General features: G+C 51.7%; 10 protein-coding genes across 10 annotated transcripts; 4 read left to right on the top strand and 6 right to left on the bottom strand.

Moving 5' to 3' along the window:
- Positions 1-359: 359 nt before the first annotated feature.
- On the top strand, positions 360-1991 carry PtrM4_072550 (FucP, Fucose permease; the record flags this gene model as incomplete). The annotated part of the gene is made up of 4 exons (XM_066105992.1): positions 360-482; positions 537-855; positions 909-1133; positions 1183-1991. 4 exons carry the CDS (start codon positions 360-362, stop codon positions 1989-1991), a joined length of 1476 nt encoding a protein of 491 aa, XP_065964619.1.
- Positions 1992-2836: 845 nt separating this feature from the next.
- Positions 2837-6097, top strand: PtrM4_072540 (DUF566 multi-domain protein; the record flags this gene model as incomplete). The annotated part of the gene is made up of 6 exons (XM_066105991.1): positions 2837-2865; positions 2945-3037; positions 3161-3332; positions 3378-3785; positions 3836-3991; positions 4037-6097. The coding sequence occupies 6 exons, from the start codon at positions 2837-2839 to the stop codon at positions 6095-6097; spliced, it is 2919 nt and encodes a 972-aa protein (XP_065964618.1).
- A 541-nt stretch (positions 6098-6638) lies between these two features.
- Positions 6639-7808, bottom strand: PtrM4_072530 (MtlD, Mannitol-1-phosphate-altronate dehydrogenase; the record flags this gene model as incomplete). The annotated part of the gene is made up of 1 exon (XM_001941450.2): positions 6639-7808. One exon carries the CDS (start codon positions 7806-7808, stop codon positions 6639-6641), a length of 1170 nt encoding a protein of 389 aa, XP_001941485.1.
- Positions 7809-8730: 922 nt separating this feature from the next.
- On the bottom strand, positions 8731-10513 carry PtrM4_072520 (PotE, Amino acid transporter; the record flags this gene model as incomplete). The annotated part of the gene is made up of 5 exons (XM_066105990.1): positions 8731-8882; positions 8929-9131; positions 9179-9541; positions 9591-10146; positions 10207-10513. The coding sequence occupies 5 exons, from the start codon at positions 10511-10513 to the stop codon at positions 8731-8733; spliced, it is 1581 nt and encodes a 526-aa protein (XP_065964617.1).
- A 2770-nt stretch (positions 10514-13283) lies between these two features.
- Positions 13284-13722, bottom strand: PtrM4_072510 (uncharacterized protein; the record flags this gene model as incomplete). Its single annotated transcript, XM_001941453.1, has 2 exons — positions 13284-13500; positions 13568-13722. The coding sequence occupies 2 exons, from the start codon at positions 13720-13722 to the stop codon at positions 13284-13286; spliced, it is 372 nt and encodes a 123-aa protein (XP_001941488.1).
- Positions 13723-15057: 1335 nt separating this feature from the next.
- On the bottom strand, positions 15058-16695 carry PtrM4_072500 (uncharacterized protein; the record flags this gene model as incomplete). The annotated part of the gene is made up of 1 exon (XM_001941454.1): positions 15058-16695. The coding sequence occupies one exon, from the start codon at positions 16693-16695 to the stop codon at positions 15058-15060; it is 1638 nt and encodes a 545-aa protein (XP_001941489.1).
- Positions 16696-16985: 290 nt separating this feature from the next.
- On the top strand, positions 16986-18048 carry PtrM4_072490 (uncharacterized protein; the record flags this gene model as incomplete). The annotated part of the gene is made up of 3 exons (XM_001941455.2): positions 16986-17021; positions 17072-17894; positions 17945-18048. 3 exons carry the CDS (start codon positions 16986-16988, stop codon positions 18046-18048), a joined length of 963 nt encoding a protein of 320 aa, XP_001941490.1.
- Positions 18049-19286: 1238 nt separating this feature from the next.
- PtrM4_072480 (uncharacterized protein) lies at positions 19287-20915 on the bottom strand (the record flags this gene model as incomplete). The annotated part of the gene is made up of 1 exon (XM_001941456.2): positions 19287-20915. One exon carries the CDS (start codon positions 20913-20915, stop codon positions 19287-19289), a length of 1629 nt encoding a protein of 542 aa, XP_001941491.1.
- Positions 20916-21492: 577 nt separating this feature from the next.
- Positions 21493-23160, bottom strand: PtrM4_072470 (WD40 repeat protein; the record flags this gene model as incomplete). Its single annotated transcript, XM_001941457.1, has 3 exons — positions 21493-21602; positions 21654-22506; positions 22597-23160. The coding sequence occupies 3 exons, from the start codon at positions 23158-23160 to the stop codon at positions 21493-21495; spliced, it is 1527 nt and encodes a 508-aa protein (XP_001941492.1).
- A 445-nt stretch (positions 23161-23605) lies between these two features.
- On the top strand, positions 23606-25080 carry PtrM4_072460 (Rfe, UDP-N-acetylmuramyl pentapeptide phosphotransferase-UDP-N- acetylglucosamine-1-phosphate transferase; the record flags this gene model as incomplete). Its single annotated transcript, XM_066105989.1, has 4 exons — positions 23606-23838; positions 23889-24283; positions 24339-25011; positions 25077-25080. The coding sequence occupies 4 exons, from the start codon at positions 23606-23608 to the stop codon at positions 25078-25080; spliced, it is 1305 nt and encodes a 434-aa protein (XP_065964616.1).
- Positions 25081-25564: the final 484 nt, after the last annotated feature.

Genomic DNA, 25564 nt, shown 5'->3' with positions numbered 1-25564 from the left:
CCGACTTCTACAACCGGGCAAGACTGGGCTTGGCCCGCAACGGCAGACATGCTCGAGTAGCAGGAACCGTCCGCTGAGGTCCAACCTGGTTCGTTACCGTGCACATGGGGGCATGCTGCGTAGGCCCCCCCGATAAACCTGCCGCTTACTTCTTGGGGCTGGAGGGGGAGGGGTGGTTACCTTTTTCACTATCGCCCATTGTGAGCGTTGCCCTTTATAATCGAGGCGCCGCCTGCCCGAACTTGTGCGCGTGTTTTGTGTTGTGCTGAGTTGCGACTTTCCGTCTGGTCTGCTACGTGACGGGCATTGACTATCGTTGTTATCGGCTTTCGTATCGTTATCTTGTTTAGAGGTACACCATGGGGTTCCTCAAGAGGCCTACACTACGCAGTCGCGATGATCAGAGGACACGGGCTGCGGAGCTCACGTTACGCGAGTCCATCTATCCGCTTTGTCTCGTTACCATCTTGTTCTTTCTCTGGGTATGCGACGTGATCGTTTTGCATTGTGAGAGGAACTGACTAATTGGCACGTAGGGCTTCTCGTACGGCCTCATCGACACGTTGAACAAGCACTTCCAGGTCACTTTGGGCGTCACACGCTCTCGTTCCTCTGGTTTACAAGCCGCATATTTTGGCGCATATCCGCTTGCATCACTTGGGCACGCAAACTGGCTGTTGCGCAACTGGGGATACAAAGCCACATTCATCTGGGGCCTCACTCTTTACGGCATTGGCGCTTTGCTTGCGTGGCCGTGCCTTGTATACCGTTCGTTTGGAGGGTTCTGTGCAGCTACCTTTGTTATTGGTAACGGTCTCGGTTCCCTTGAGACGGCCGCGAACCCATACCTTGCAGGTGCGTTATCATTTGCTCTGTTGAATTTAGCAACCCAAGACTGATGGAATTAGTTTGCGGTCCGCCCAAGTACTCTGAGATCCGAATCAACATTGCGCAAGCCTTTAACGGTGTCGGAACGGTAGTAGCGCCCGTTTTGGCTTCCTACGTCTTCTTCAACAATGTAGGAACTGATCAGAAAGCATTGGAAAACGTACAATGGACGTACCTCGGAATCGCGTCATTCGTCTTCCTTCTTGCCATTGTTTACTATTTCACCGAAATTCCCGAGATTACTGGTAAGCCGGCTCAATGCTGGGCTTAGGTCAGTGCTGACAATCGAGACAGATGCCGACATGGCCTTCCAGGCTGAAAGTGCGCATGGAGCTACTGATCAGAAGCCTTTCAGCAAGCAATACCGCCTGTTTCACGCAACATTTGCTCAGTTCTGCTACACCGGAGCCCAGGTTGCGATTGCTGGCGCTTTCATCAACTATGTTACCGAAACACGTGTGGTAGGGGGCAGGATAACGTCAAACTCTACAGCATCGCGGTTCCTCGCGGGTGCGCAGGGCTGCTTCACTTTGGGCCGTTTCATCGGAAGTGCGCTCATGAAGTTTGTCAAGCCGCGATGGGTCTTCCTTGTGTACATGGCAGGTTGTATCATCTTCATCATCCCCGCAATTACGGAGCGAGGCAACACTGGTATGAGCATGCTCTACATTGTACTCTTCTTCGAGAGTATCATCTTCCCGACAATCGTGGCGCTCGGCATGCGCGGTCTGGGCAAATACTCAAAGCGTGGATCAGGATTCATCGTGGGAGGTGTTGCTGGCGGTGCTGTGGTGCCACCTCTTCTCTTTGCTGCAAGTGATTCACTCGGAAAACCCAGGCCGCTTGACGGATACGCGCCCACGGCGACGGCTATGACGGTACCACTGGCATTTTTCGTTGCTGCTGCGACATACACCATCTGCGTCAACTTCGTGCCGGCCTACAGGAACGTGGCAGACACTTTCTCGGAGACTGAGATTGGCATCACCAACGCTCATGCAGCTGATCCGGAGAACCAGGTTGAGAGCAAAGAGGCCGGCATCGTTGGCAAGGATGACTCGCCGGCACATTCAGAGGCAGTAGATGTAGGCCGAAAGATGTAGGACGCGTCGGGGGGCTCTAGGTAGTTGTCAATTATGCCGGCGGAGATGTAGATGGTAACATGTAGCTGTGTAGATAATGATAGACATTAAATCTTGACGAGGAAGTGAATTTGAAGTACATGGTGTAAAATACTTGACAGTGTGTCTGAGTAGACTTTGTATACTAGCGCGTCGAGTATTCTGTGTCACCCAGGCGCATGCAGATTCGGTACCACTGGCAGCTGCACCCCGCCATTCGCAAGCTGGGCGTGCGTCAACGCTAGCCGTTGACAATCTCCATCTCCATCAAACTTCATGTCCATGTCTATGTGAGGCTATTTTGGGTACGAGCAGCCACCATGTCAAGTTCGGCACGTCTCGACAACGGGCGTGGAACCTTCGGTATCTGCCGTGCTGACCGTCGTGTTGGTATCGTGCCATGTAAGCTGGCCGGTCCCTGAAGACGGGGTTGCTGAGGGCCCTGATCTGCGACGCGACCCTCCCGGCACGACGATTGCTGCAAGATGCAGGTGAAGGAAACACGGTCACATGTTGAAAAGTCCGTAGATATAGGTACGGGTAGTAAACAAGAGCTGGTGAAGAAAATAAACAAGGCCGGGAGTCGGAGCACGGGCATCTCACGGTCCCGTTATAGGAGTGCGGTGTCTAGCACAGCCTTCTGGTGATGCGTGCGACAGGTGCCGAGCAGCCGGGCGTGCCTGGCTGACTTAACATACGAGACCAGGCAGGCCTGAGTACATGTCACATTGCTTCACACACGAAACCACGTCATGTTGAGAGTCTCTCGCCGCGATTGCTGCCACGCTTCGCAGTTGTAGCTCACCATCACGAAGAATGCGGTGGTCATGGACAGGAAGGCCCTCCTCTTCCCGTGGTAAGCACGCCCGTGACAAGCGCATGAGTGCGAGTGCGAGTGCGAGTGCAGTAAGTAACGTTAGCTAACATGTCTATAGCGGCCTCGCTTTAGCATCTGGGTACCTGAGCACCCCGACTCCCATCGACTACTCCTTCGCCTTTGATAAGCCGCTGCACACGGTCGGCATTGTGTTGTTTCTCACCGGCCTTGCCCTCATCGCAATTGAAGCCTGGCCCTCCCGCACTCCACACCCGCCGCCGCCGCCACCGCCGACGAGGTATATCGCCATCGCACTGAACAATGTCCCAAATAGACTCCCGGCCGAAGAGATATGGACCGAGACCGGCCAGCCAGGGCGACGACGAGCCTGGAGTGTCCGCGCTGTCGGCGCCCTGTTGACGGTGCTCCTGTTCGCAATATGCGGTCGCATCGCCATCTTCTACCGCGTCATGAAACATGTCGAGTGCAGCGGGCCCTCTGCATTGGTGCGCACCATGTCTTCGCTGTGTGAACATGGCTGACCATTATAGGCTTTCCTCCCTCTCGTAACCGCTCTCTACCACAGTATCCGACACCCCAGTCAGCGTCAGTACCCCGCTTGGAGCAATGACAGCCGCTCGCGCGCCCAACTCGATCGCGTTTACAGCTTCATCTTCAACGGCTCCACCCGCTACATCGTCCCTTCCCTTTTGCTGTCCATCAGCAGCTTCCTCGTCCTCGTCAAGTCCAGCGCCCTCCGCTCGACGTACATCTGCCCCATCGCAAACGCGTCGGCAACCACCATTCCTTCCCTACAGCTGGTCAGCTTCCTGCTAGACTGTGTCATTGTCCATGTCCTCTACCGCCTAGTCGACGATGGCATCTCTGAGCCCGACGACTGGACTATCCAGCTCCAGGACGGCACCTCGAACCATATGCTGGTTGGCCTGACACTTACCGTGCGTCCCAACACCCCCTTGAACACAAACGTCATACTAACAATCAACAGGCATCGTCATTAGTCCTTCTTGTCGCAGGCATTGTCATCTACCCTGCAATGCCCGAGCATCGCGAATGGATGCTCTCGTTTTCTTCCGAGTATCTCCTTGGTCTTTTGCGTTTATCGTTGATGATACCCTTTATGACGTTATGTTTCCTAAAATCGGTATGTCTGAGTCCCCATACGTCCTGGCATCTTGCTGACCATCAGGCCCGGTTATACGGAGTTATGAGCGCGGTGCTCATTGTTGCATTTTCTTCTGCATACATCGGCGTGCTTCGAGCGCTAGGGACCGGCGTGTCCTACTCATTTCCGCCAAAGTCCACCGTGGGCCTTGTCTTGTGTTTAACCTTGCTTACCATTGCTCTCATCATCCACCTGGTTACGGATACCAACATAGAATCCCGGATCCGAACTACCGTGCCAGTCCGACTGGGCAGGAACCAGTCCGCAGCATTCATCGCACTCCTCATCGCCTTCTCCATTGGTGTCATTGTATATCGTCGACAAGGCCCCGTGCGGGAACATCCAATCACTAGTCTAATCAACGTCGCGTCAGTGGAACATGACCAGTGGGCGTCGCAAGCGCATCGCAGCAAGTCTCTTGCAGAGGCTGTAATACACTACCAGCAGCGCTATAAACGCGACCCGCCGCCTAATTTTGACAGATGGTACCATTTTGCTGTTGGTCGGAATTCCATAGTGATTGACGATTACGATAACATTGAGCAAGACCTTGCGCCCTTCTCTTCGTTCAATCCCGATGATCTGCGGTTGCGTACGGCGACCGTGTTAGCTACACATGAGGGGATAGGGGGTGTCCGTATAAGAGACGGAAAAGCTGAAGCCCTTGGTCACGTACCTGACACACATCAGTGGATGATGGATACCGCAACGACCATGATTCAGCAGTTTGCCGAACATCTTCCGGATATGGATCTAGCCTTCAACCTGCACGACGAGAGTCGTGTAGCGGTACCCTACGAGCGCTTACAGGATGCGCTAGATCATCCGCAGCCCTACCCTACGCCAGAGCCGGCCCGCCCTGCCAAGGAATTCAGCGCTGATCGTGCAAAGAAGTGGCTGGATATCGACCGCGTCAGGACAGACCCACATTTCTTTGAAGACGCTCGAATCAAGTCGTCATACGAAACGTATGGCTCTGTTGCATGTTCGCCCAACTCCAGAGCTCGCAAGGAGCGTCACTGGAATACCAAGACATTCTGCCATACTTGTACTCAGGCTCACTCCATTGGCGCTTTTGTAGCAAATTGGACATTGTCATCAGACCCTTGCCATCAGCCCGACATTGCAAACCTCCATGGCATGCATCTCAGTCCATCAAGTCTCATGGGCACCCATGACATCGTTCCGGTCTTCAGCCAGAGCCGTGCCCCTGGGTACATTGACATCCGGTACCCATCGCCTTGGAACTATGCTGATAAGACCAAATACGGGTTCGATGAGAAGTATCCAGATGCCCCCTTCCAAGAAAAAACAGATGTACTGTTCTGGCGTGGCACAACTACAGAGGGCGTGACTACACATGGAACCTGGAGAGGTATGCTGCGCCAGCGACTGGTGCACCTCGTAAACAACGAAACCTCCCGCCAGCCCATTCTCCTCGCAAAACCGAACCACAGCGGTCAATTCGAGTACATGATGAAGCGGACGGCTGACATCAAGCGGTACCTCGAGACCAAGATTGACATCCGTCTCATCGGCCCCATCGCCCGCTGCGCAGGCCAAGACTGCCCCGATCAAACACGCGAGTTTGGCTTCGGCGACCCCATTGAGTTCCGCAAACACTGGCACTACCGCTACCTCATGGACACGGACGGCGCCGGCTTCTCCACCCGCTTCATCCCCTTCCTCCAATCAAACTCTGTCGTCTTCAAAGCCGCCCTCTTCCGCGAATGGTACGAAGGCCGTCTCACAGCCTGGAAACACTTTGTCCCCGTCGACCTCCGCCTGCACGACGTCTTCTCCAGCCTCGCCTACTTTGGCGGCTACGGCGTCGAGGAGCGGAACAAGCGCATGATGGACGGCCAGATTAAAGCCGCGGAGAAGATTGCCAGGGACGGCAAGGTGTGGACGGAAAAGGTGCTGAGGAAGGAGGACATGGAAGTTTACATGTTCCGGTTGTTGCTCGAGTGGGGGCGGTTGACGGATGATAGGAGGACTGAGGTGGGGTTTCGGTTGGAGAAGGGGAAGGGTGGGGCATGGGAGAGGCCGAGGTGGGGTGTGGAGAGGGAGGCGGAAGAGCTTTGAGCCTTGAGGGTGAAAGTACTGGTGTTTATTTGGTTTGGCTTGGTTTAGAGATAGCATTGCGTGGCGTTTTCTATAGGGTTGGTTGGGTTACCGGCTATTCAGCTTTTTTTTCTTTCGAGTATCGTTCCTGCCTTGTCTTGATATGTTGTGGTGTAGCTACAAATATTTCGTTGTTCTTTTTTCCACATGTATAACGAACAGTCAAGACATCTGAGCAACCATCACCAGGATACATCAGGCAAACATTTATCACGAACAAGCAACAAATACTAGGACAAATCAGGCAAAACTTCATCAAGAACAAGCAACAAGTTCACAGGACGACAAGACATCAACTGAAGGGGTATATATTCATGACTAGTTTCTCGTGCTCGTTATCTGGAATTCCATCCCATCAATGCCCGAGTTTTGTAGGTCCGCTAAATGAAGCCATCACTCAAGGTGCTTTGGTCTTCTCATGTTATGCTCATCATACTCATTGCCATACTCCGGCATCACCTTCCACCACAGTGACTCGTACTTACAGTCTACTGTCGGACATTCAGCTACCCTGAACCTTCTTGACGATAGCGACAAGAGGATCGAAGAGAGCATGGCCCTTCTCGATACCGTTGACCTTGGTGACCACCTCTTCGGGCGAGTGCTCCTTGAGGATCTTGGCGAGCTCGACAGACTCCTCATCGCCCTCGACGTTCTGGAAGCGGTAAGCCTGCTCGACGGCGCCGAGGAGGGTTTGGTATGACTCTCCCCTCTCAGCCAGCTGAGCAGCGGGACCGATGAAGCGCTCCTTGCGAGAAAGCTTGCGAAGAGGAGCACGACCGACACGCTCGACGTTGTCCTTGAGGACAGGGTTGGAGATACGCTTGATGATCTGCTCAACATAGTCGCTCTGCTCTTGAGTGCTAACGCCGTGCTTCTTGACGATCAGGTTGGCAGTCTCCTTGACAGCATCACGCACGATGTCGTGGAGCTTCTTATCTTGAAGAACCTCGTGGATGTAGGCGATCTTGTTCTGGTGGCCGTAGTAGGCAGCAGTAGCGTGTGAGGTGTTGACAGTGAAGAGCTTGCGCTCAATGTATGGCTCAAGGTCGTCGACGTAGTGGATACCCTTGACATCAGGCTTCTTACCGCCGTTCTCAAAGGGCTTCTGCTCAACACACCACTCGTGGAACTTCTCGATGACAACGTTGAGACCGGCGTTGGGAGGCTGCTGTGGGACAATCCGGTCAATAGCCGAGTTGGCGAAGCGAGCCTTGCTGTCGATGTTCTTCTTGGTCTCTTCACTCAGCTTGCTCTCGATGAAACCCCTCCATGTAGTTGTGGCATTGATGGCGTTCTCACAGGCGATGACAGCGATGGGGTAGTCGAGCTTGCGGGCCTCAATGGCCTTGGCGACGGGCTCAGCAACAAACTTGAGGATGTTGGGACCGACAGCGCAGGTGACAACATCGGCAGTAGCAATCTCCTCGATGACCTTGTCCATCTCGTTCTTGGAGTTGATGGCACGGTAGTGGTCGATGGTGAACTCGCGCTCGCCGTCATCACCGATCTCGGTAACTTTGTATGTGGAAGTCTTTTGGAGAGACTCGATGATGCTGTCCATGACATCGACGAAGACGACCTCGTAGCCAGAGTTGTGGAGGAACTCGGCGACGAAGCCACGGCCGATGTTACCACCGCCGAAGTGGACTGCCTTCTTCTCGTAGGGCATGATGTGTGGTTGGTATGTGGTAGTAAGTGGGAGGTTAAGCTGGAGAAGTGGTGTTAATTGAGTCTGTTTAGACTTGAAAGTGGAGGATGAAGGTGAGAAGAACGGTGTTTGTTTTGAAAGGGGAAGCGCGCTGGTGGGGTATTTGTATGGCGGGGGCGGGGTGATTTGGGCTGCAGTGAGAGACAGCCATGTAATTGGGGCATGACTTACCTGGCCAGAAGCTTCTATGTGAGGGCGGTGTGCAGTAGGGTTGATTGAAGGTGCAGTAGTATCAAAGTGAGAGAGGGGACGAGGTGTTTATGTTGGGGGTACGACGGGTAAGCTGGCAGCTGGCCTAGGATAGACCCCGCAACCCGGTGACGTTGTTGAGGAACCCGATTGGTAGTCGCTAACGTTAAACAGAGGCAGGCACATACAACGACATGTGTAAGGGCAATCGCAATTGTCGTTGCATAGGCAATCCCCGTATTACAGCTATCGCTATATCGCTGGCAACCCAAGAGACCCAAGGCTAGAAAAAGCAAATACATTAATCGCTCATTCGTTGTACTCAACTAACCCCCCTCTCGTCATGTAGACATCGCAGCGCGGTGTCTTCTCGGCCGTGGACGTGGCTAAGCATCATGCACTTCCCAACAACGTGCTCAGCCTCCGATGGCACTTTCTGGTGTCTACGGGGCTGGATACGTCATACGTCATAGCTCCAGGCTTGAGTGGAGTCATCGGTACCTTCTCCCGTCTTTAGTTTGTGCCAAGCCAGCTCCATCGGTGGAAGAGCCCCGCCATGGGAATGTGCATCGTGAAAAATTGGGTTGTAACAGATCGCGATCGATTGACGTGGTATCTCGTGATTAAAAAGTTTTAGAAAAGCTCCGACCAAGAAAAGCATTGTCAACATCTAGAAATCGCGCATGCCTCTTTTCTATGCGTGAATCGATTGTTGGACCTGTGGGTACACGGCAACCATTCGGTGGTAAAGATCAGGGTGCTCCCGCATGAGAACCTCAGGATCCCATGCCATGGCAACGAAGATGGTATCAATACCACTCGCCAGAGGAGTAGTGAAGATGTTGCCTAGAGACGATTAGTACAATTCTCGTGTTGTTTGCAGATGACTTACAGATTTGCAGGCCAATCAAGAAAGCAAAGGCCACAACGACGGGTGTGTAGCCGCCATTTGTATTGTATGCCGGTGAGGTAAAGATGAGGTAAAGGTAGGCCAGCAATGCGCAGGCATAGGCGATGAACGTAGCCCCCATAGAAAGAACTGGGCCGATCAAACACTCGTTAACTAGCGCATCGATACCGCGATCCTTCATCATCCTGCAAACGTCAGCATCCGTCTCAAAATGTTGGTAAACTCAACATACTTCCACGTATCCTTGGCGGCAGCAACGTAGCTCTTTCCGTAGAGCGCAATGTAGCTGAAGGCATATCTGTTGATGAACTCGACAGCCCACTCCAAGATGCCGATGAAGCATCCCAATACGCAGAACAGGATTGAACCGATCAAGTTGCCGTCGCCAGCCGCATTACGCTGAGCAGCGGAGCAAATTTGACGCAGGAACTGAATGATGGCGACAAGCAAGCTTCCGAGACTGATGCTGCCAAAGCTGTATGTCACAGAGCGCTTGAAGGCACCGCGAGTTGCGCCCTTGGGCATGGCATTCGGGTTGAAGTACCACGAGCCGTACACCCCGGAAATGGTCGTGTGAATGGTGTTTTTGAGCCACCTTTTGGATTGTTAGTAGTTGGAAGTCAAGATTCGATGCAAGTACTTACTCTGAGATCCAGTACATGGCAAATGTTACGAAAACAAGTAGTCCAATGACCTTGCCGTTACCACAATCGCCGACTCCATTTCTACAGTTGGAGTTGGCCCCGTTTGGCGTATACTGCACGTAAATGGAGACCAGAGTAACAGAGTACCACGCGCCGAGTGCCGCAGCGAGGAGTCCACCGATCAACGACACAACATAGGTATGTCCGTACTTCTTCGATACGTCAATGGCAGTCTGCAGCATGAGGACGCTGAAGGGAATCCTGGGAATCCAGCTAATGAAGCAGATAACGTAGAATATGCTGAATATCAGGAAAACAATGCCTCCAGACCAGTATTTCCTTGAAAGCATATAAATCGCCGTTACGAAGCCAAAGACGATGTTGAGGATGCCGGTAATCCAGATGAATTGTTTGGTGAACTTTCGCGCAACCCACATGTAGGCGTAGCTGAAGACAATGGCCATTCCAAGCACGAAAGCGAATAGGATGATGGTGTTCGAATTGAGGGCAAACTGATTCGTGTTGCCGCCGTATATGCCTCCGCTGTTTGTTCGCGCTGAATTGAAGAATTAGCGTCATCTCCAACACCATTCAGCACTGAAGTTGAAACACTCACAATATCCCCGAATCGATATCACGCTCACGGCTACGTAGCCTAGGAAAACGGCAATGAACAACAGCCCAGCCCACCAATCATTGTACTTGGGCTTGTCGAGCTTGAATGTCTGTTCGAAGCTTTGTTTGTGCTCGCCATAATCATTCTGCTGGTAGCCATGTTGCTGCTGCATTGGCAGCGGGGGCGCATAGTTCTGGCCGTATTGGGGAGGTTGTTGTCCGTATGCCTGTCCCTGATATGCGCCCTGAGGCTGCTGCGGTGGGGCGGGAGGCGCGCCGCCATTGTAATAGTCCTGAGCTTCACCCATTGCGACGACGACGACAGTAGATTCTGCCGATAGACGATGGATGCGACGGTAAGGAGAGAGGTAGGTGAAGACGATACAAACTTTGGGCAGGCTAGCAGATGATGTATCGCGTCACTAGTTGCTGCTCCTTGGAGATGCGATGGAACCATTGGTGTGGCTGAAGATCGGCAATGCGTCAGTAGGCGTCAGATTTGCTGTGCACAGACCTCTGGCCGCTCTGTGTCGTGGCTGCAATCTTGTGAAAGACGCCATGAACGGCCTAGATGGGCGGCAGGAATGCTTGTGCAAAGTCATGCAAGGATGCCCTGCTGAGGATTAAAACTCAAATACGTGTGCGTCGCACTCAGCATTGTTTGTTTTGTGTGCTTCATCTTCTCCAGCCCACAACGACGCATTCTACTCGGCTTCGAAATGAAATCTCGCTGTGAGGTCCTGAAAGGGGTCAGACAACCTTCTGCACTCACCTTGTTTCTCTGTTGACGCCACACGCGTTTCGCAACACCTACCTACTTGGCTGAGTTTCTTGTGAGCCGATCGTCCGTCTTGGGTTTCGCGTGGTGTCATGGTACAAGTCACGCCATGACAGACAGAGCCGGCTTTCCGACATCGTGAGACTGTCTGCTTGGCAGCGAGTTCGCAGACCTCCCACCGTCAATTAGTAGGATTGAGTATACGTACAACGAATAGGGGGCTGCAGCTCTTAACTGGTCATCAAGCAGTATCCTTCCACAGGCTCATCTTGGCCTTCAGGCAGTCTTTTGCTTCTCCCTCTCCTTCCGATGCGCCCAAACATACACAAAAGGATACACAGTCTCCGGTAACAGTGTGACTATCATACCACCAACGCTCCAACAGTTCCCCACATAGGACCAGTTCTCTGGCACATTGTAGTACCGCCAGATGAACACCAAGAATGCCGTGATACAGCCAAGGTATCTCGTGATCCTATCTTTTGTCAGCCCTGACAGTTCTCTGGTGCGAAAGCAGCATCACTTCATATATTGCTTACCAAATCTCAAGCGACTGCCCTTTCGTATCTTGTCGCTGAAGCAGATACCAAACCTGCCCCCATCCAATCGGCAACTCAAGACATAGCCCTGTGAAGAATGCCGTCTTTGCTCTCTCTCATCTGGCCAATTCATCCCGACATAACAGAGGAACAGCATCCAAGCCGGTACCTGCCACAGCAACTTGACCACCGTCCTCCCCCTCTCTCTCGGCGCATACGCAGACTTGAGCGCCACCGTAACGAACGTGATATCGAAGAGAAACCAGACAAAGAAGCAGATACGTTGGAATGTGGTACTGGTGCAGATGTATGCATATTATATCTCGTATGCCATGGTTGCACTGAGAAATTGCACGGTCCTGGCTATGTACCGGTCTGAGTAGGTTCGAATGGTGTAGAACATATAGCAGAGTGTGTAGAGGATACTGCATCCGATGATTAGGAAATCCGTGACGAAAAAGTAGGATTCTAGCGGATTCAAGGCGACGTCGGCGGATTGCGGTATTACGTGGTAAGATGACCAGTTCCGTGCTGTTTCAAAAGGCATATTGGGTGGTGATGTGGTAGTTGGTGCTGGAGCGCGAGATGTGGTATTGGAAAGGCCAAGGACGTTTGGTTTGAAGAAAGAATTAAGCCGTCAGGAAGAGTAATCACGATGCGAATATGTGGGGTTCTGTGGCCTTGGAATGCAGAAACTGCAAACGTGGGTTTATGAATGCCATGAAGTCACGCTGACAATTCAATCAATCATCCGTCGGGATCCGAGATGGGCGAAGCTGGAAGTGGGCAGCTGAAGTATCCGATTTTGGATGCCTGAACAGCCTTTTCCGAATGCTCCGTCTTCCTCATCCCTACAGCTTACCAATACACCACTCGCTGTAAGCTTCTCTATTTGTCGGATCAACCAATCTGCCCTGCAGGCAGCCAGTCGCGCTTGGTGATGTCAGTTTCCAAGCTGTGCTTGATTTTGTGGAATTTTGCACCCCTTCGCATGTGTATGTATATGGAGCATGGTTGAGCGCTGTTATGAGGTTTTCAGATGGCGACGTATGCGCAAGAGAGAGCCTCGGAATCGTGGAAGGCCTGATTCCGAGTTCTATAAATGTGCGCGACGGCGCTAAGCTACATTAGACATAGCGTATTCCAACTGGAGGACCTAAGTGGAAAGACAGGACACTGATTCCTGCACATGCAGCCCTGGAGGGCCACGGATCGGCAGTACCGGTAGTAGGGAGGAGAGTACACTCACCTTGGTGTCATAAAATACTTAACAGTGGGTACGCATCTAATAGGCGTGTCTGGCGACTACAGTGGCCCTTATAAACTAGTATGTCAAGTATTTTATGACACCCGGGTGCACTGGACATACTCGCCAGGAAAATTCCATTCCGGGTATCGTATGACTCACGATGCTATCCATTCCTCTCCTCGACCCGTCTAGAGTTGGCGAATGCAAATCTTGGCGAGGCTTCGACGTCTCTGTCATCTGAAAAAGCACTTGATCTAGTTTTTGTCGACTGAGATTCAATAGGACTTCAGTCATATGGGTATTCAGATTCCTAGATTGGCTGAACAAAACCCTCTGCTCATAGACTTCACTCACAAAAGCATCACAAGAGACGATAACGCCTTGGAGAGATAGGTAGAATTATGCCTTGTTGAAAGACATTATAGCGCTACGAAACCTTGAATTTTTCCCATTAACTAGAGCTATCTCGTTTTCAAGCGACCCAAGTTGGCCCCGAAATCCCACTGACTCATTTACTGAGGAGTTGAGAAGGAAATGCTCAAAACACCGCACTCCGCAGTTCTCGTCTGAACAGCCCAAGCGGTGCAACCAGAGCAGTTGCGCAGAAACGTGATCTGGCAGGCTTTGTTCGGTGCTTGTGGACCATAAAGTGTAATCGGACCGCCTTTATCGAAGTTGATGTTTTGGTCCGCATTCGCAACGGTGCTGCCCCTGTTGTCCACATACCGGCTGTAGGTAATATGTGAGTAAGTGACGTCTTTTACTTGTTTTTAGATGGAGGGCGGGGGATTCTTACATGTGGGCAATGCAATAGCCCTTGGAACCTTGCGGGGCACAGCTTGCTTGTCGCTGCTCGAGTTCAGCGGCTTCGGGTTGCGCTACCGCTTGTGGGTGAGCGACTGCTGAGGCAGCGAGGGTCAGGATAGCGAGGGCGAAGCTGGGAAACTGCATGGTGATGAAAAGTAGATGTGTTTTGTGGAAGAGTGTTTGATGTGGTGTGATGATGGTCAGGTGGTGTGGGCTTGACTACGTTTATATACACAAAAAAGACGGTCTACAGCATGGCAGTGCATCAACTGCCGTCCTCACTAGTTCAGATAAATCCCCTTGGGGAAAGCTCTGCGAGATCTTATTGACCAACAGTGTCTCATGAGGTTGTGACGAGGATACTGGCCCACCCGCTCTAGATGTCTCGCCCAGTGCTGACAATCTAACTTCATCTACAACATCAGACGTAGAACCCTGGAGTCCGCCCCAGGTTTCAGTATTCCGCGAAACTATATACAGCCGTTCATGGTTACCTTTCTCGGCTGACTCAGCTTAGACTTCACCAAAAGGACCACACATTTGTTGGTCTGTAGAGCGATTGGCCTACTCAATGGTAGATCCATCCCGCCTATGTTGGTTGGGAATTTCCCACCATAGATCCATCCCTTCTTTCCCCATGCATGTGGGTCCTCATCCCAGTACATTGCTTCTTTAGGACCGGGCCGGAGATGACTCCGCGACTGTCACTGCATAACGGCGGAGTGAGATTCGACGTCGCATAGCTCTGTTAAGATAGAGATATTGCGTTTGCAGCTCTAGCCATAGGCTTTCTTGGAATACATCATGGTGCGCGTTGAGGGTGACATGTATGTATCGCGATGCATGAAAACAGGGTTTGGTGTTCGTAATATTTGAAGATGGCCATCTCGCATACGAGGACAAACACCGTGTGCGCAATACGATTTTATTCGTATTCCACGTGCGTAATCCCTGCGGATAAGGTACGTACTCTTTCCGTATCAGGTGTTATTAGATAGACTTTGTCCGCCATCGCATGTTTGGCGATGTGACATCGGTCATGTCCCCCGACTTATTTCGAAGCGAAGTCAGTGTCTGATCTACACCCATGTCAATCTAGATCGTATGTTGTATCGGGAATGCGCCGGAACCTACATGACTCAGTGATATCATCCCGGGGAAGATCGACAATGTAATACGAGACGGTTATAACGGGATGTGGAGAAAGACAGCTTTTGATGCTGGTGCTGGTGCTGATAAGGATGAGAAGAAAGCGGTGTTATGTCTGCAGAAAAGAGACTTGGAAATTGAAAGCTACAAAAGTACATGTGTTCGCAAATAGGGTATACTGCATACGGAAAGAACTTTTAAAACATCTCTACGTCGCCCACTCGGGACGGCAGGTACGGAAATGTGACCTGATAATCGCGTAAAGTTGCATGGGTACCGAAATCTCACATCAGCAACAGGTACGCTTCACGAGCTCGTCCATCCCGTCTCTTAGCTTCTCTTGGCTCTCGGACTCTTGGAAGGTCTCGGACTCCTAGGCACGAGGCCCTCACCTTGCGCTTTCATCCTGTCCATCGCTTGCTGCACTTGGTGCTGCTTCTTCGACACATGCTCGTGCCGCTTTTCCACTTCCGTTTCGAACTCTTGTGCAAGCTTGCGCTTCTTCTGCCTTGCCTGCCTTGTGCGTTGGATGATGCTCTGGAACTGGTCAAGAAACCAATCACCAGCCTCCTCCCATTCTCTAGAAGGCAACGAGTTGAAGAATTCAGCTTGTTGACCGACATCTAGAGTCCTCTGTACAAATTTCAAGCGAGCAGAAAGATCCTTTTGGTTTTCCTCCTCAGCAAGCACACGGGGCCGCGCACGTGGATCAGTGTCGAAGTTCTCATTTTTCAGATCGTCATACTTCATTTTAGTAAGAACCTCAAAGTCGTAGTCGCAATCTGGAGTCTGAACATCCTCAACTGGCACTTCATCAAGACGTGGCTGCTGGATCACTGGCTCCAGCTTGACGGGCGCAAAAGGTTGGTACCCGAGGGGTGGAAGCTGTGCAACCGGGATGTTGGAAAACTGGACCTGGACCTGGGCCCGAGAAGGGCCGGAGGACTGTCGCAAGGCACTTTGCTGAGATCTGCTGGCCTGTGCATGAGTGTTTGAGCGAGGGTTCGAGTGTAGCGGTGGCTCAGAAGGAACGTTGACATTGGCCTGACTATAAGTAGGCAATTGGCTAGTTGGTGGGACAGCGGTATGATGTTGGTAGCCAGGTCCTCCGTATTGCACAACTGGTGGAGTAGAGCGCGACTGCTCGCGTAGATGTGCTCCCGCCTTAAATATAGGTTGTGGCGTAATCAAAGCATGAGAGGGGGCTGCCATATTTGACTCTTGCTGTTGCTGCGGCGTAATCATACGTGTGGATTGATTGTTGATATTGGGGCGTCGGGGCGGAGAAGAGCGTAGAACGTCATTGTGAAAGTCGACAGGCGCGCCTTGTCCGCCTTCCCATTCTGAAGTTGCACCATCTGATGTTGGGGGGTATGAATCACCCTTGACTGTCAGCAAGTAACCCCCATTATGTGCCTGTTGCAAGAAGTGAACTTGCTCCTCACGAGGAATACCCTCAAGTCGGTTTCGGGCTATGAATTCTTCTTCTTCTCGCGAAAAATCATGGTAATCTTCAGAGTATTCATCTCCTTGCTCGTCAGTCCCCTGCTCATCGTCTCCTGTTTCCTCACCCTCCTCTTCTTCATCCTCAGCATAGTCATTAACCTGGCCATGTGGCTGATCTTCTTGCTCCACATTCTGAACTTCTTCTATCTTGACGGCAGAGGTATCGATCGTGGTATCAATGCTCGCTGCATCAGTGTCGTATGCATCACGATGCTGAGCATGCTTTTGATCGGCTTGCCAACGCTGGGGTTGTTGCAACGTTGCCGAGCTATTCTGAGCATTTCCATAGCCACGGGCTGATAAGTTAGAACTGGCTTTCGGCTGAATCAATGGAAGCCCATTTTTCATCGGAATCTTCGCGTTTGCAGCAGCGGCACGCCGGTCAACCTTGACTTTGGATTGGCCATTGTGTGGACTGGCTGTTTGGTTGCGATCGATCACGAATTTTGACAAATTCGACATGATGACGGCGGGCGATCAACGCCCTTTTGGTCCGTCGATGTTGGGTGTGGAGATGCGGCCCTATGGAGTGAGAGATGGAAGGTGAGACTTTGGGCTCGAAAGGGAAAGCGCGTCGTGTTGATGCTCTAACCGAATCGAGACGCGCCTCGGCCCACCAAAGCTAGCCTAGCATCGCGATGACGGTATCTTATCTCCGGTTCACCGTATGAGACGGATCCATTGTCCCGTTCTTGACGCCTGTCATACTGCAAAAGAACAGTTGTTATCCTAGTACAATCACATCAATCGCAATGAGTGAATGCTATCTCTACAGGCTCCCGAACGAGGTATGGGACTCTACACTATCATCTTCAATGAATCTCACTAACTGCAACAGTTGCTCTTGCACCTCTTCACGCCTATACCAACACCCGAACTACTGCCCTTGACCACAATATCGCATCGCATATACACGCTTATCCTACGCATTCTACACAACCGCCTCGTTGCAGCTGCAGAACTGCACGACCACTCTGTGCTTCTCGAATGCTTCCACCCCTCGGCGAAGCTCACTGAGCCGCCCTACTTCTGCACCTACCGGGGAACCGATGGCTTGGTACGATACGATGAATACGACCCCAACAAGACGGATGTTGGAAGACTAGGCGAAATGTACAACATGTACTCGCGGTTCCGCCCACACAGACGAGAACTAGAACCAGGCAAGAAGAGAGTAAAGCCTCGTCCGGGAGATGTACCTGGCAGTCGCACCTTTCCAGGAGCAGTACAGGAACGGTATGAAGGCGAATCAGTCAAGCAGACCCTAGGTCTAGAGGCACATGAGTTGTTTACGCAGTTGGTTGCGCAGACGAATCTCGTCAAGATTGGTGTTCACAACTTTTTTACAAACTTTGTGAATATTGAGGAGAGCGTGCTGAGGGTGTGGAGAGATTGGTTGAGGGAAACAGCAGCGAGAGGTGCTACGGTCAACACAGATGTTCCTAATGAAGTTGTTGAAGAGGTAGGCAAGGGCAAGGAAGTTGTTAGAGAAGTAGCAGAAGAGAAGGCGGACCTGGAGGATTCACGTATTCTGTGGGTCAGTCCGAGGAAGAATAGCGGTATACGTTTCAATGTCAGGGAGAGGAAACTTCGTAGGGACGCGCCAATCCTCATCAGCACAGACGAGGACATGCCCGTTACCTATGAGATTGAATATGATGGTAAGCTAACTACTTTCCATGTTAAATCATTGCCGCTAACCAGGATGTAGAGGTTCTCATTCGAACGTCACATCTCCTACTAATGCTTGAGCAGTCCATGTTGCAGGAGGACAATTCATCTGGAAAGGCAGTAGTTTTCGGATCTTTTGGATAGTGCCAGTGCCAGTAAATACACAGTATTCCGAACAATGAATTTGACTCCATAAAAATTATGGTCTAGATTCTACGGTCCGCTGGGTGGAGTAACTAACCCCTCTTCTCTCCAAAAACTGGGATCCAACGAGCACAGCCCACCCACAATGGCAAAAATATGTCTTATTCTGCTGATGAAACAAAAAGAAATATCTGAAAGATGACCTCGAGGCGATTTGAACGCCTAACCTTCAGGAAGCTCCAGTGGTGGGTACTGGAATCTGACGCGCTACCATTGCGCCACGAAGCCTGATTGGATGAAATATTTTACCAGCTATGCATTATATATACTCAGCTGGCACACTCAACAGTAACAGAATCATGCCATGAACATGTAATGCTCCTGGTTAAAAAACTCAAGTCGGATCTGTATGTCAAAAGGCCACGTCTACATATCAATGTGCACACGCTAGACCAACAAAGTCCCTAGCAGCATACCAATCTGCATGTCCCTTCTCGACCCCACTATCGACCCCACTAAATTATTTATTTACAGCGAAAGCTTTAGCAAAAAATGCCACTCCTCTTACTCTTACCGTGAAAGCCTAGACTAATTCAGTGCCGTGCCCACATACTTCCCCCATTCGCAAAAAAAATATATTCCCCCCATTATGCCTCATGCACAGCGAGCGAGAAAACAAAAAAAGATTGTAGCTGTTCTCCGCTCCCAGAATCGAACTAGGGACCTTTCGATAACAATTGCTATTACAGTCGAACGTGATAACTAGATGAATGTTAGACTGATGTTGTTGTGAGTGTGGTAGAGGGAATAGAACGTACACCAACTACACCAAGCGGAGTGGTCCAGGAAACCTGGGCTTGTAATTTGATGGAGAAATTTAGGGTTAATAGAAATATATCGGAGAGTAAAACACAGTGGGGGGCGAGGGCTTTGTGGGCAGAGGGGTAGGAGCGTTGAGGATGGGAGTGGGGTAGCGATTTTGATGTGGGAGGGGTCTGCGGTGAAATTCTCGGTTCGCGGATGATTTTGGGGGAACGGTACCCAGCCAGACTCACGACGCAATTGCCGACATAAATTTTGATTAATACTACATATTTCCGCGTATATCTCATAGTAATAATCGCCGAAGGCCTGCTAATCGTCTTACATTAAATCTCACACACCCGAACCATCCCCGAACCATCCCTACACGAATCCACCCCTGTCGACACCTCCCAACGCTACCACCACGCCATCACCTACGCAACCTTGAACCCCCATCTCTCCCATAAATTCACCACAGTATTATCTATACAAGCCATCACAGTGCAAATCCAACCGCCAACGCAGAGCAAAACTCGAGACGGCACACCAACAGTAAGAACAGCCTCTCTCACGGCATCAAGGATAAACCACGCGGCTATGACAGCATAAAGATAGAGCGCGATTCTCAGTACTATTATACCGAACTGTCTGAGCTGCATAAAACCCGTTGATAGATGTGTATCCTGAGCTTTTGTAGGTTGTACCCGGAGTTTCCGGGGCGTTGAGATGAGGCGAGCAGGCTCTGCTGGTGATTTCAATAGCGACGTGGTGTGTGCCGGTGGTGTTACAACGTCCAGTTTTACAAAAGGGTCGATGTATGTTGATTCCGTCCTCGCTGGTTTCGGGACTGTCGCCGAGTGAAAGACCACGAGTGATGTGCTCGGTTTGGCAATGCGTGGTCCTGTAGTGCGGAGCCATGGAAAGCGAGATGTGAGAGTTGGCTTTGTGATATGCTTCACTGATTTCTCTTTGATTTCCAGTTGTGCTATAGTTGGAGCACGAGGGCCGCCGATTGTGCTGGTGAGATCCTTTTTACGCGTGTACCCAAAGATGGAGTCGCCGTCCACGGAGTTTCGGCGTGTAAAGTTCGGCATTGATTTCACTGGGCTTGAGAATCGCGATGTTTGGCGTGAAGGTATGGTAGCGGATGGCCGATTGTACAAGCTTGGTACACTCTCTGTCTGTATGCGCTCCTCTTGCGGCACGGCTAGTTTGGGCATAACGCGCACTTTCACAGGAATCGGTCGCCGTGTTGGTGATGCCGTGGAGCTACTCGCTCCTGCTTCCGAGTCTGCGCGGCTTCGGTAGCGCGTTGTGTTAGGTGAGATGTTGCTATGAGCAACGATAGGCTTGCGCGGTATTTGTGGCATATTGGACCCATCTGCCATGCGAGCAATTTCGACATAGATTCCATGCCTTTTGGAGGGCCAGTCCCAGCTATTCTGCGGTAGTGACGGGCTTATAGGAAACGAACCTGCAGGCCTGGGAGAGCTAGCAAGTGGTTCGTTCGCTTCCATGGATGTTGTAACCTTTCCTATTCTCTCCTTGCCACTGTAGTCGTAAGACGCGATCTTGTGGGGTAGTACTACGCCTTGGATATTGTTACGCTCTCGGATCTGTCTCGCCTTCTCCTTATACGTGCGGTAAGCTTCGATTTGTGCAGTGTATGATCGCTTGGCTGGTGATGTGGGCTGATCGATGACCAGTAGACGGGTAGTCGGCATATGCACAGCAAAGGCATCACTTTCGAATTCTGCGTGTGTTTCTGTCGCATCTGTACGAATAGTGGCACGGCCTGTCTTCTTGCTGCTTGCTTCCCTTTTAACAGTCTTTCCCGGCGTATGCCCAGCTCGAGTTGGGCTGGAGGAAGGATGGCTCGATGTCAGACCGATAGACCTATGAGTGGGAGGTTTAGGAGCAATAGGTGCTAGCCCCAAGATTTCCTCAAGTATCCTTGCTGGCTGACTGTGCGTATCTGGTATACACGGAAGCGGGTGTGCAGGACTATTGGTAGGTGGAGGCACTAGAGCGACCTGTAATGGCTTATTTCGACGGAAAAGCATTGCAAATACCAAAAAAAAATTGAAAAACGATAAGACGACTGTAGCGAGTGCTCAGCAAGTTAATCAAAGAAGCAGACGTCGGAGGTAGGTCGGAATGCGCTGTGGCTGGATTAGCAGAGGCTGAAGTTGAGGAATGTGGCATGACGCGACACGCGAGTGCGCAACACCAAGGTTTCTATACTGATTTTATTTGGATATCTGTGATATGCAGAATGCAGAAGTATCTGGATTCCCACCATGATGTGGCTGATGAATCCGCAGTGGAAAGCCGTGGGTATCTAAAAAAAAAAGGAGAAGACTTGGATGCGGCGTGAAAAAGCCGAAGCTGTGCGTCGTATGTCGTATATCGTATGTCGTCGTCCCGTATGCTTGAACGCCAATGAACCCAGAAAAAAGATCTATACCCGTGACAGAAGCCATATCCGATGGGTGCCAGCGATGGCAGGGTGTTCATAGTCAACCCGGAAGGCCTTCGCTAGCTCATCTGTCCATAAACGCCATAAATATCAAGTCCCCGTAGCCATCAAACGTCACCGAAGCCCGAATATGGCTGCGTTAGCAGTAGCAGTGTGGCTCGTTAGTCCTCCTGAGCGGTCTCAATCTGGGCGTACTCCAACCAGTGACCGTCAGCAGCCTTCTTCCAGGTACGAATGCTAGCATCGTCTCCGGTTGATACAAGAAGATCTCCTATGGCGGTGTTAGCTGTTTTCACTCATCATGTATTGTGTAATGACATACCCATCTGTGAGAATGTGACCCGCCAAACCGCTCCATGGTGGTTGGTAAGTTCATCTGTCAATGTAGGCACCTGCTCGATACGACCGGGGTGTTGGCCGTACTCAAGGGGCGCGTCGGGTGCCTTGGAAACACCAGCCAGACCAGCTCCTATGCCAGATGGCGCGTTCTGTCGGGGAACTTGGCGCGGAGGAACGGCCTGGATAACAGAAGATGAGGCTGCTCCAGATGCTTGGGTCTTCTCGTCGTTCTTGGTGTGAAGTTCGTAGATGCGAATAGCTCCATCTTTGCTAGCTGTGGCCAGGATATCATAGCCGCGCATGGAGCCGTTTGCCCAAGCCAAGTCCCGAATGATACCGCGCGCACCCTCGAGCTTCGCAACTTGGAAGAAGCGCTTAGCCTTGTCGGTGCGGAAGACTAGGACGTCCTTCATGGCAGCAACAGCGAGCGAAAGTGACTTGCGGTCCAAGCCAGCCGTGATGGCGGTCCAGCATGGCAGCTTCTCCTTGTGGAAGACGACCTTGAAGCCTACCTCTTCTTGACGCTCGGGAGGGTTGTTCTCAGACACCCAACGCTCAGCCAGGATGGTCCACTCATGAAGGTTGGTCTGATCTTGAGGCTCATAGACAGTCAGGTAGCCGTCACGGGTGATGAGTGCAAGCCAGGTCTCCTGCATGATATTCTTGAAGTCCAGAGACATAAAGGGGGCATTGGTAAGTGATGCAAGATTGTAAAGCAACTTGAAGCGGTTACCAGACATGGCGACTTCGGTCACGTCCTCTTGCCAGAGCTTGCAGCGGCCGTCTTCGCCAATACTGCCGACAACCTCGCCCATGAAGGGGCCGTTCCACTTGACCTAGCACCAGATTAGCGACAGGACACAAGGTGGCAAAAGCCATGTCAGCAACCGAAAGGAGGCTTTGCGGCTGATGATTAGATAACTTACATCCACAATCTCGGCATCGTGTGCCTTCCAGCTCTCGACTAGGGTCCATGCGTCGTCCTTCTTGTCCCAGACCTTGAGGCGATGATCCGAACTCGCCGTGACCATGCGGTTGCCAAAGTAGTTGAAGTCGACGGCGAGCACGAGGTCCTGGTGGCCATGCGCAAACGTCGAGAAGCTGCGCTCTGCGGCCATGGTGGCGTAGGCACGGTGTGCGCACACAAAGGCTACTTCGAGGTGGTCGGCAATGTGCTGCTCAACGCTGCCGGGGTTACCGTCGGCACAGGGCTCCTGAATCAGCGGCGAGATCAAGTCGACGTGCTCAATCTCATTCTCACTCTCAAAGGCGACGGCCAGGTTGAGATGCGATGGGCGAGGACGCCGAGACCGTGCTTCCTCTCGGGTGGGGCTGAGCGACGACGAGTCGCTAACAGCTGCAGAGGGCAATTGCGACGGCGTCAAACGCTGGAGAAAGCCCGGCGTAGCCAAGTGATTGTTCACGGCATTCAGCTCTGCCAGGAACGGGTCTGGCTTCGCTGAGCGGCCGGGCTGCGAGTTGTTTGCCATGTTGAAGCAGGCCAGCGTGAGCGGTTCTATCGTTTCGGGTTAGCAGGAGCAGGAAGAAGCCGTGCGGACCAGGCCAAAACAACACCTTGCAAGAAGTCCTACTCACCAACACCGCGACGGCAGTTCTGCACGTCCTTCTTTTCCGAGTGCCCAAAGGCCCGGCTCCCAGGTTACCGGAATAACCTGTCTTGACTGTCTGTTGCGGTTAGCTTCAGTCTTCTTTCGAAGCGTCACGCAAGATTCAGCTCGGATTCAAAGGCAAGTTCGGCGGCAAGCAGCGAGGCGAAAAGGTGGTCGATTCGGTCGTGTAAAGAAGAGAGAAGAGAAGGACAAGCGGCTGTGGTGATATCGTTGCTGTGGATATTGTCGCGACAGCAAACGACCTACGAGCAGCCACGTGCCAAGATCCGCCGTCACCTTGACTTTGAAAACATCACCGATCATCATGACGAGCGCACTATCTTCGGGCGAGTCACTTACACTTTCATCGCTCTCACTCGCCTGTATTGGTGTGCTGGCCAACACGCTGCACGGTGATGGTGAACCGCTCATTGCGTCGATAGCCTTCAGCGGGCTAGCATTCACATGCTGCTATGCCCTGATACGTTGGCTTGGAGATGCGTTTATGAAAAGGGGTTTCAAGGGGAAGGACCTGTGCAAGCTCAAGCAGACTGAAATGTGAGTGCCAACGTGTCCCAGGTTATTACAGCCAACACTGATAAGGACAGCCCGGAAACCATGGGGGCTGTGTGCGCTATGGTCTATCTCTTCGTTGTTGTCTCCTTTATTCCATGGCCATTCTACAAGGATATTGTTATCGCAACCTCAGGGGGAGGCAATCGGGATTCCATCAAAGAGATGCAATTGATCGAGACTGGACGGCTACTGCACAGGTTTCCCCACAATAAGCTTGCATCGTACCTGTCTGCTATTCTGTCTCTTCAAGCCATCGTCCTACTTGGTATTGGCGATGACATCTTCGACATCAGATGGCGACACAAGGTGCTCATCCCAGCCTTTGCCGTGATACCCATGCTTGCGGTATACTTTGTCGACTTTGGCGTGACTCAGATGGTCGTCCCACTGCCACTGCGGCCTTACCTAGGAGAGCTTTTCGATCTCGGTATGTAGCCCTGTCCACAGTCTGTATATCTGAAAACGTGCTGACAATAGTTCAGGCTGGCTTTATTACGTCTACATGGCACTCTTGTCCATATTTTCTTCCAACGGCATCAACATCCTGGCAGGCGTCAACGGCATTGAAGTAGCTCAGTCGATAGTCATTGCAGTTCTGATTGCTGGCAACGACGTCCTTTACCTCTCTCCCTTTACGCCTTACCCACACCCGGCAACCGACTCACATCTGTTCTCACTTTACTTCTTACTACCGTTCATTGGTGTCTCCACGGCGCTCCTAATGCACAACTGGTATCCAGCAAAGGTCTTTGTTGGCGACACGTATTGCTATTTTGCAGGCATGGTTTTTGCAGTCGTCGCTATTCTTGGACATTTCAGTAAAACGCTGATGTTGCTTCTCGTACCGCAAGCGTTCAACTTTGTCTACTCGGCACCTCAGATCTTTCACATCGTGCCCTGCCCCCGACATCGGCTTCCGCATTTCAATGCACGGACAGGATTGCTAGAGCCGTCGCGCGTGGAATTCACCAAACCGCTACGACGACCGATAGCGGAGACTCTCAAGGTGCTTCACCGGCTTCGGATGCTGCACGTTGAGACTGACAAGAAGGGAAAAGTTGTCTCATCAAGCAACTTTACGCTAATCAACTTGTGGCTGGTTTGGTTTGGACCGATGCGGGAAGATCGGTTGACTATGGGCTTATCGGCCTTCCAGTTCGCGGTCGGACTTGTTGGTTTGTTTGTTCGGCATCGCATGGCGTTGCTCATCTTCACGGCAGATAATCTGTAGTGCGTGGACAGTTCTCAATATCGCGGCGCTTTACCCTGTAGACTAGAAAGTGTATAGTACAGTAGGATTTGATCGACAGCAATGTACTGTTGTTGCTTTGGCGAACAGGTGTCCGGAGTAAGGCGGCAACATAGTCCGACATGATACCGACTACCAATATGGCGGCCTTGGTCTATCGCGATGCACGTAGAGACGGCGAATCGGAGCATAGGTGAAGTCGCTGACTGCAGACGGTGGTCCGCGGCGGCCATGGGCGGGGCTTACAGAATGCGGGGCAGCAGCAACCTGGCAACCCTAACACGGGCGCGTCGTCATCGGTGAGCGGAAACTGCCTACGCCGTCTTACAATTGGCGCTGTACGAGACGCGCAACAAGCTTACCTGCATGATATACCGCTGTAACATGAGCTACGTATCAGCGACTGTAAGTTAGTCCAGGCTTGGATTTGTAGACGACTGAGCCCCGACAGCGGTGGTA

This window comes from Pyrenophora tritici-repentis, chromosome 2 (genome assembly GCF_003171515.1).
Source record: "Pyrenophora tritici-repentis strain M4 chromosome 2, whole genome shotgun sequence".
Lineage (NCBI taxonomy): Eukaryota > Fungi > Ascomycota > Dothideomycetes > Pleosporales > Pleosporaceae > Pyrenophora > Pyrenophora tritici-repentis.
Note: the sequence above shows the minus strand (reverse complement) of the source record. Positions and strands in the feature narration are given on the sequence as shown.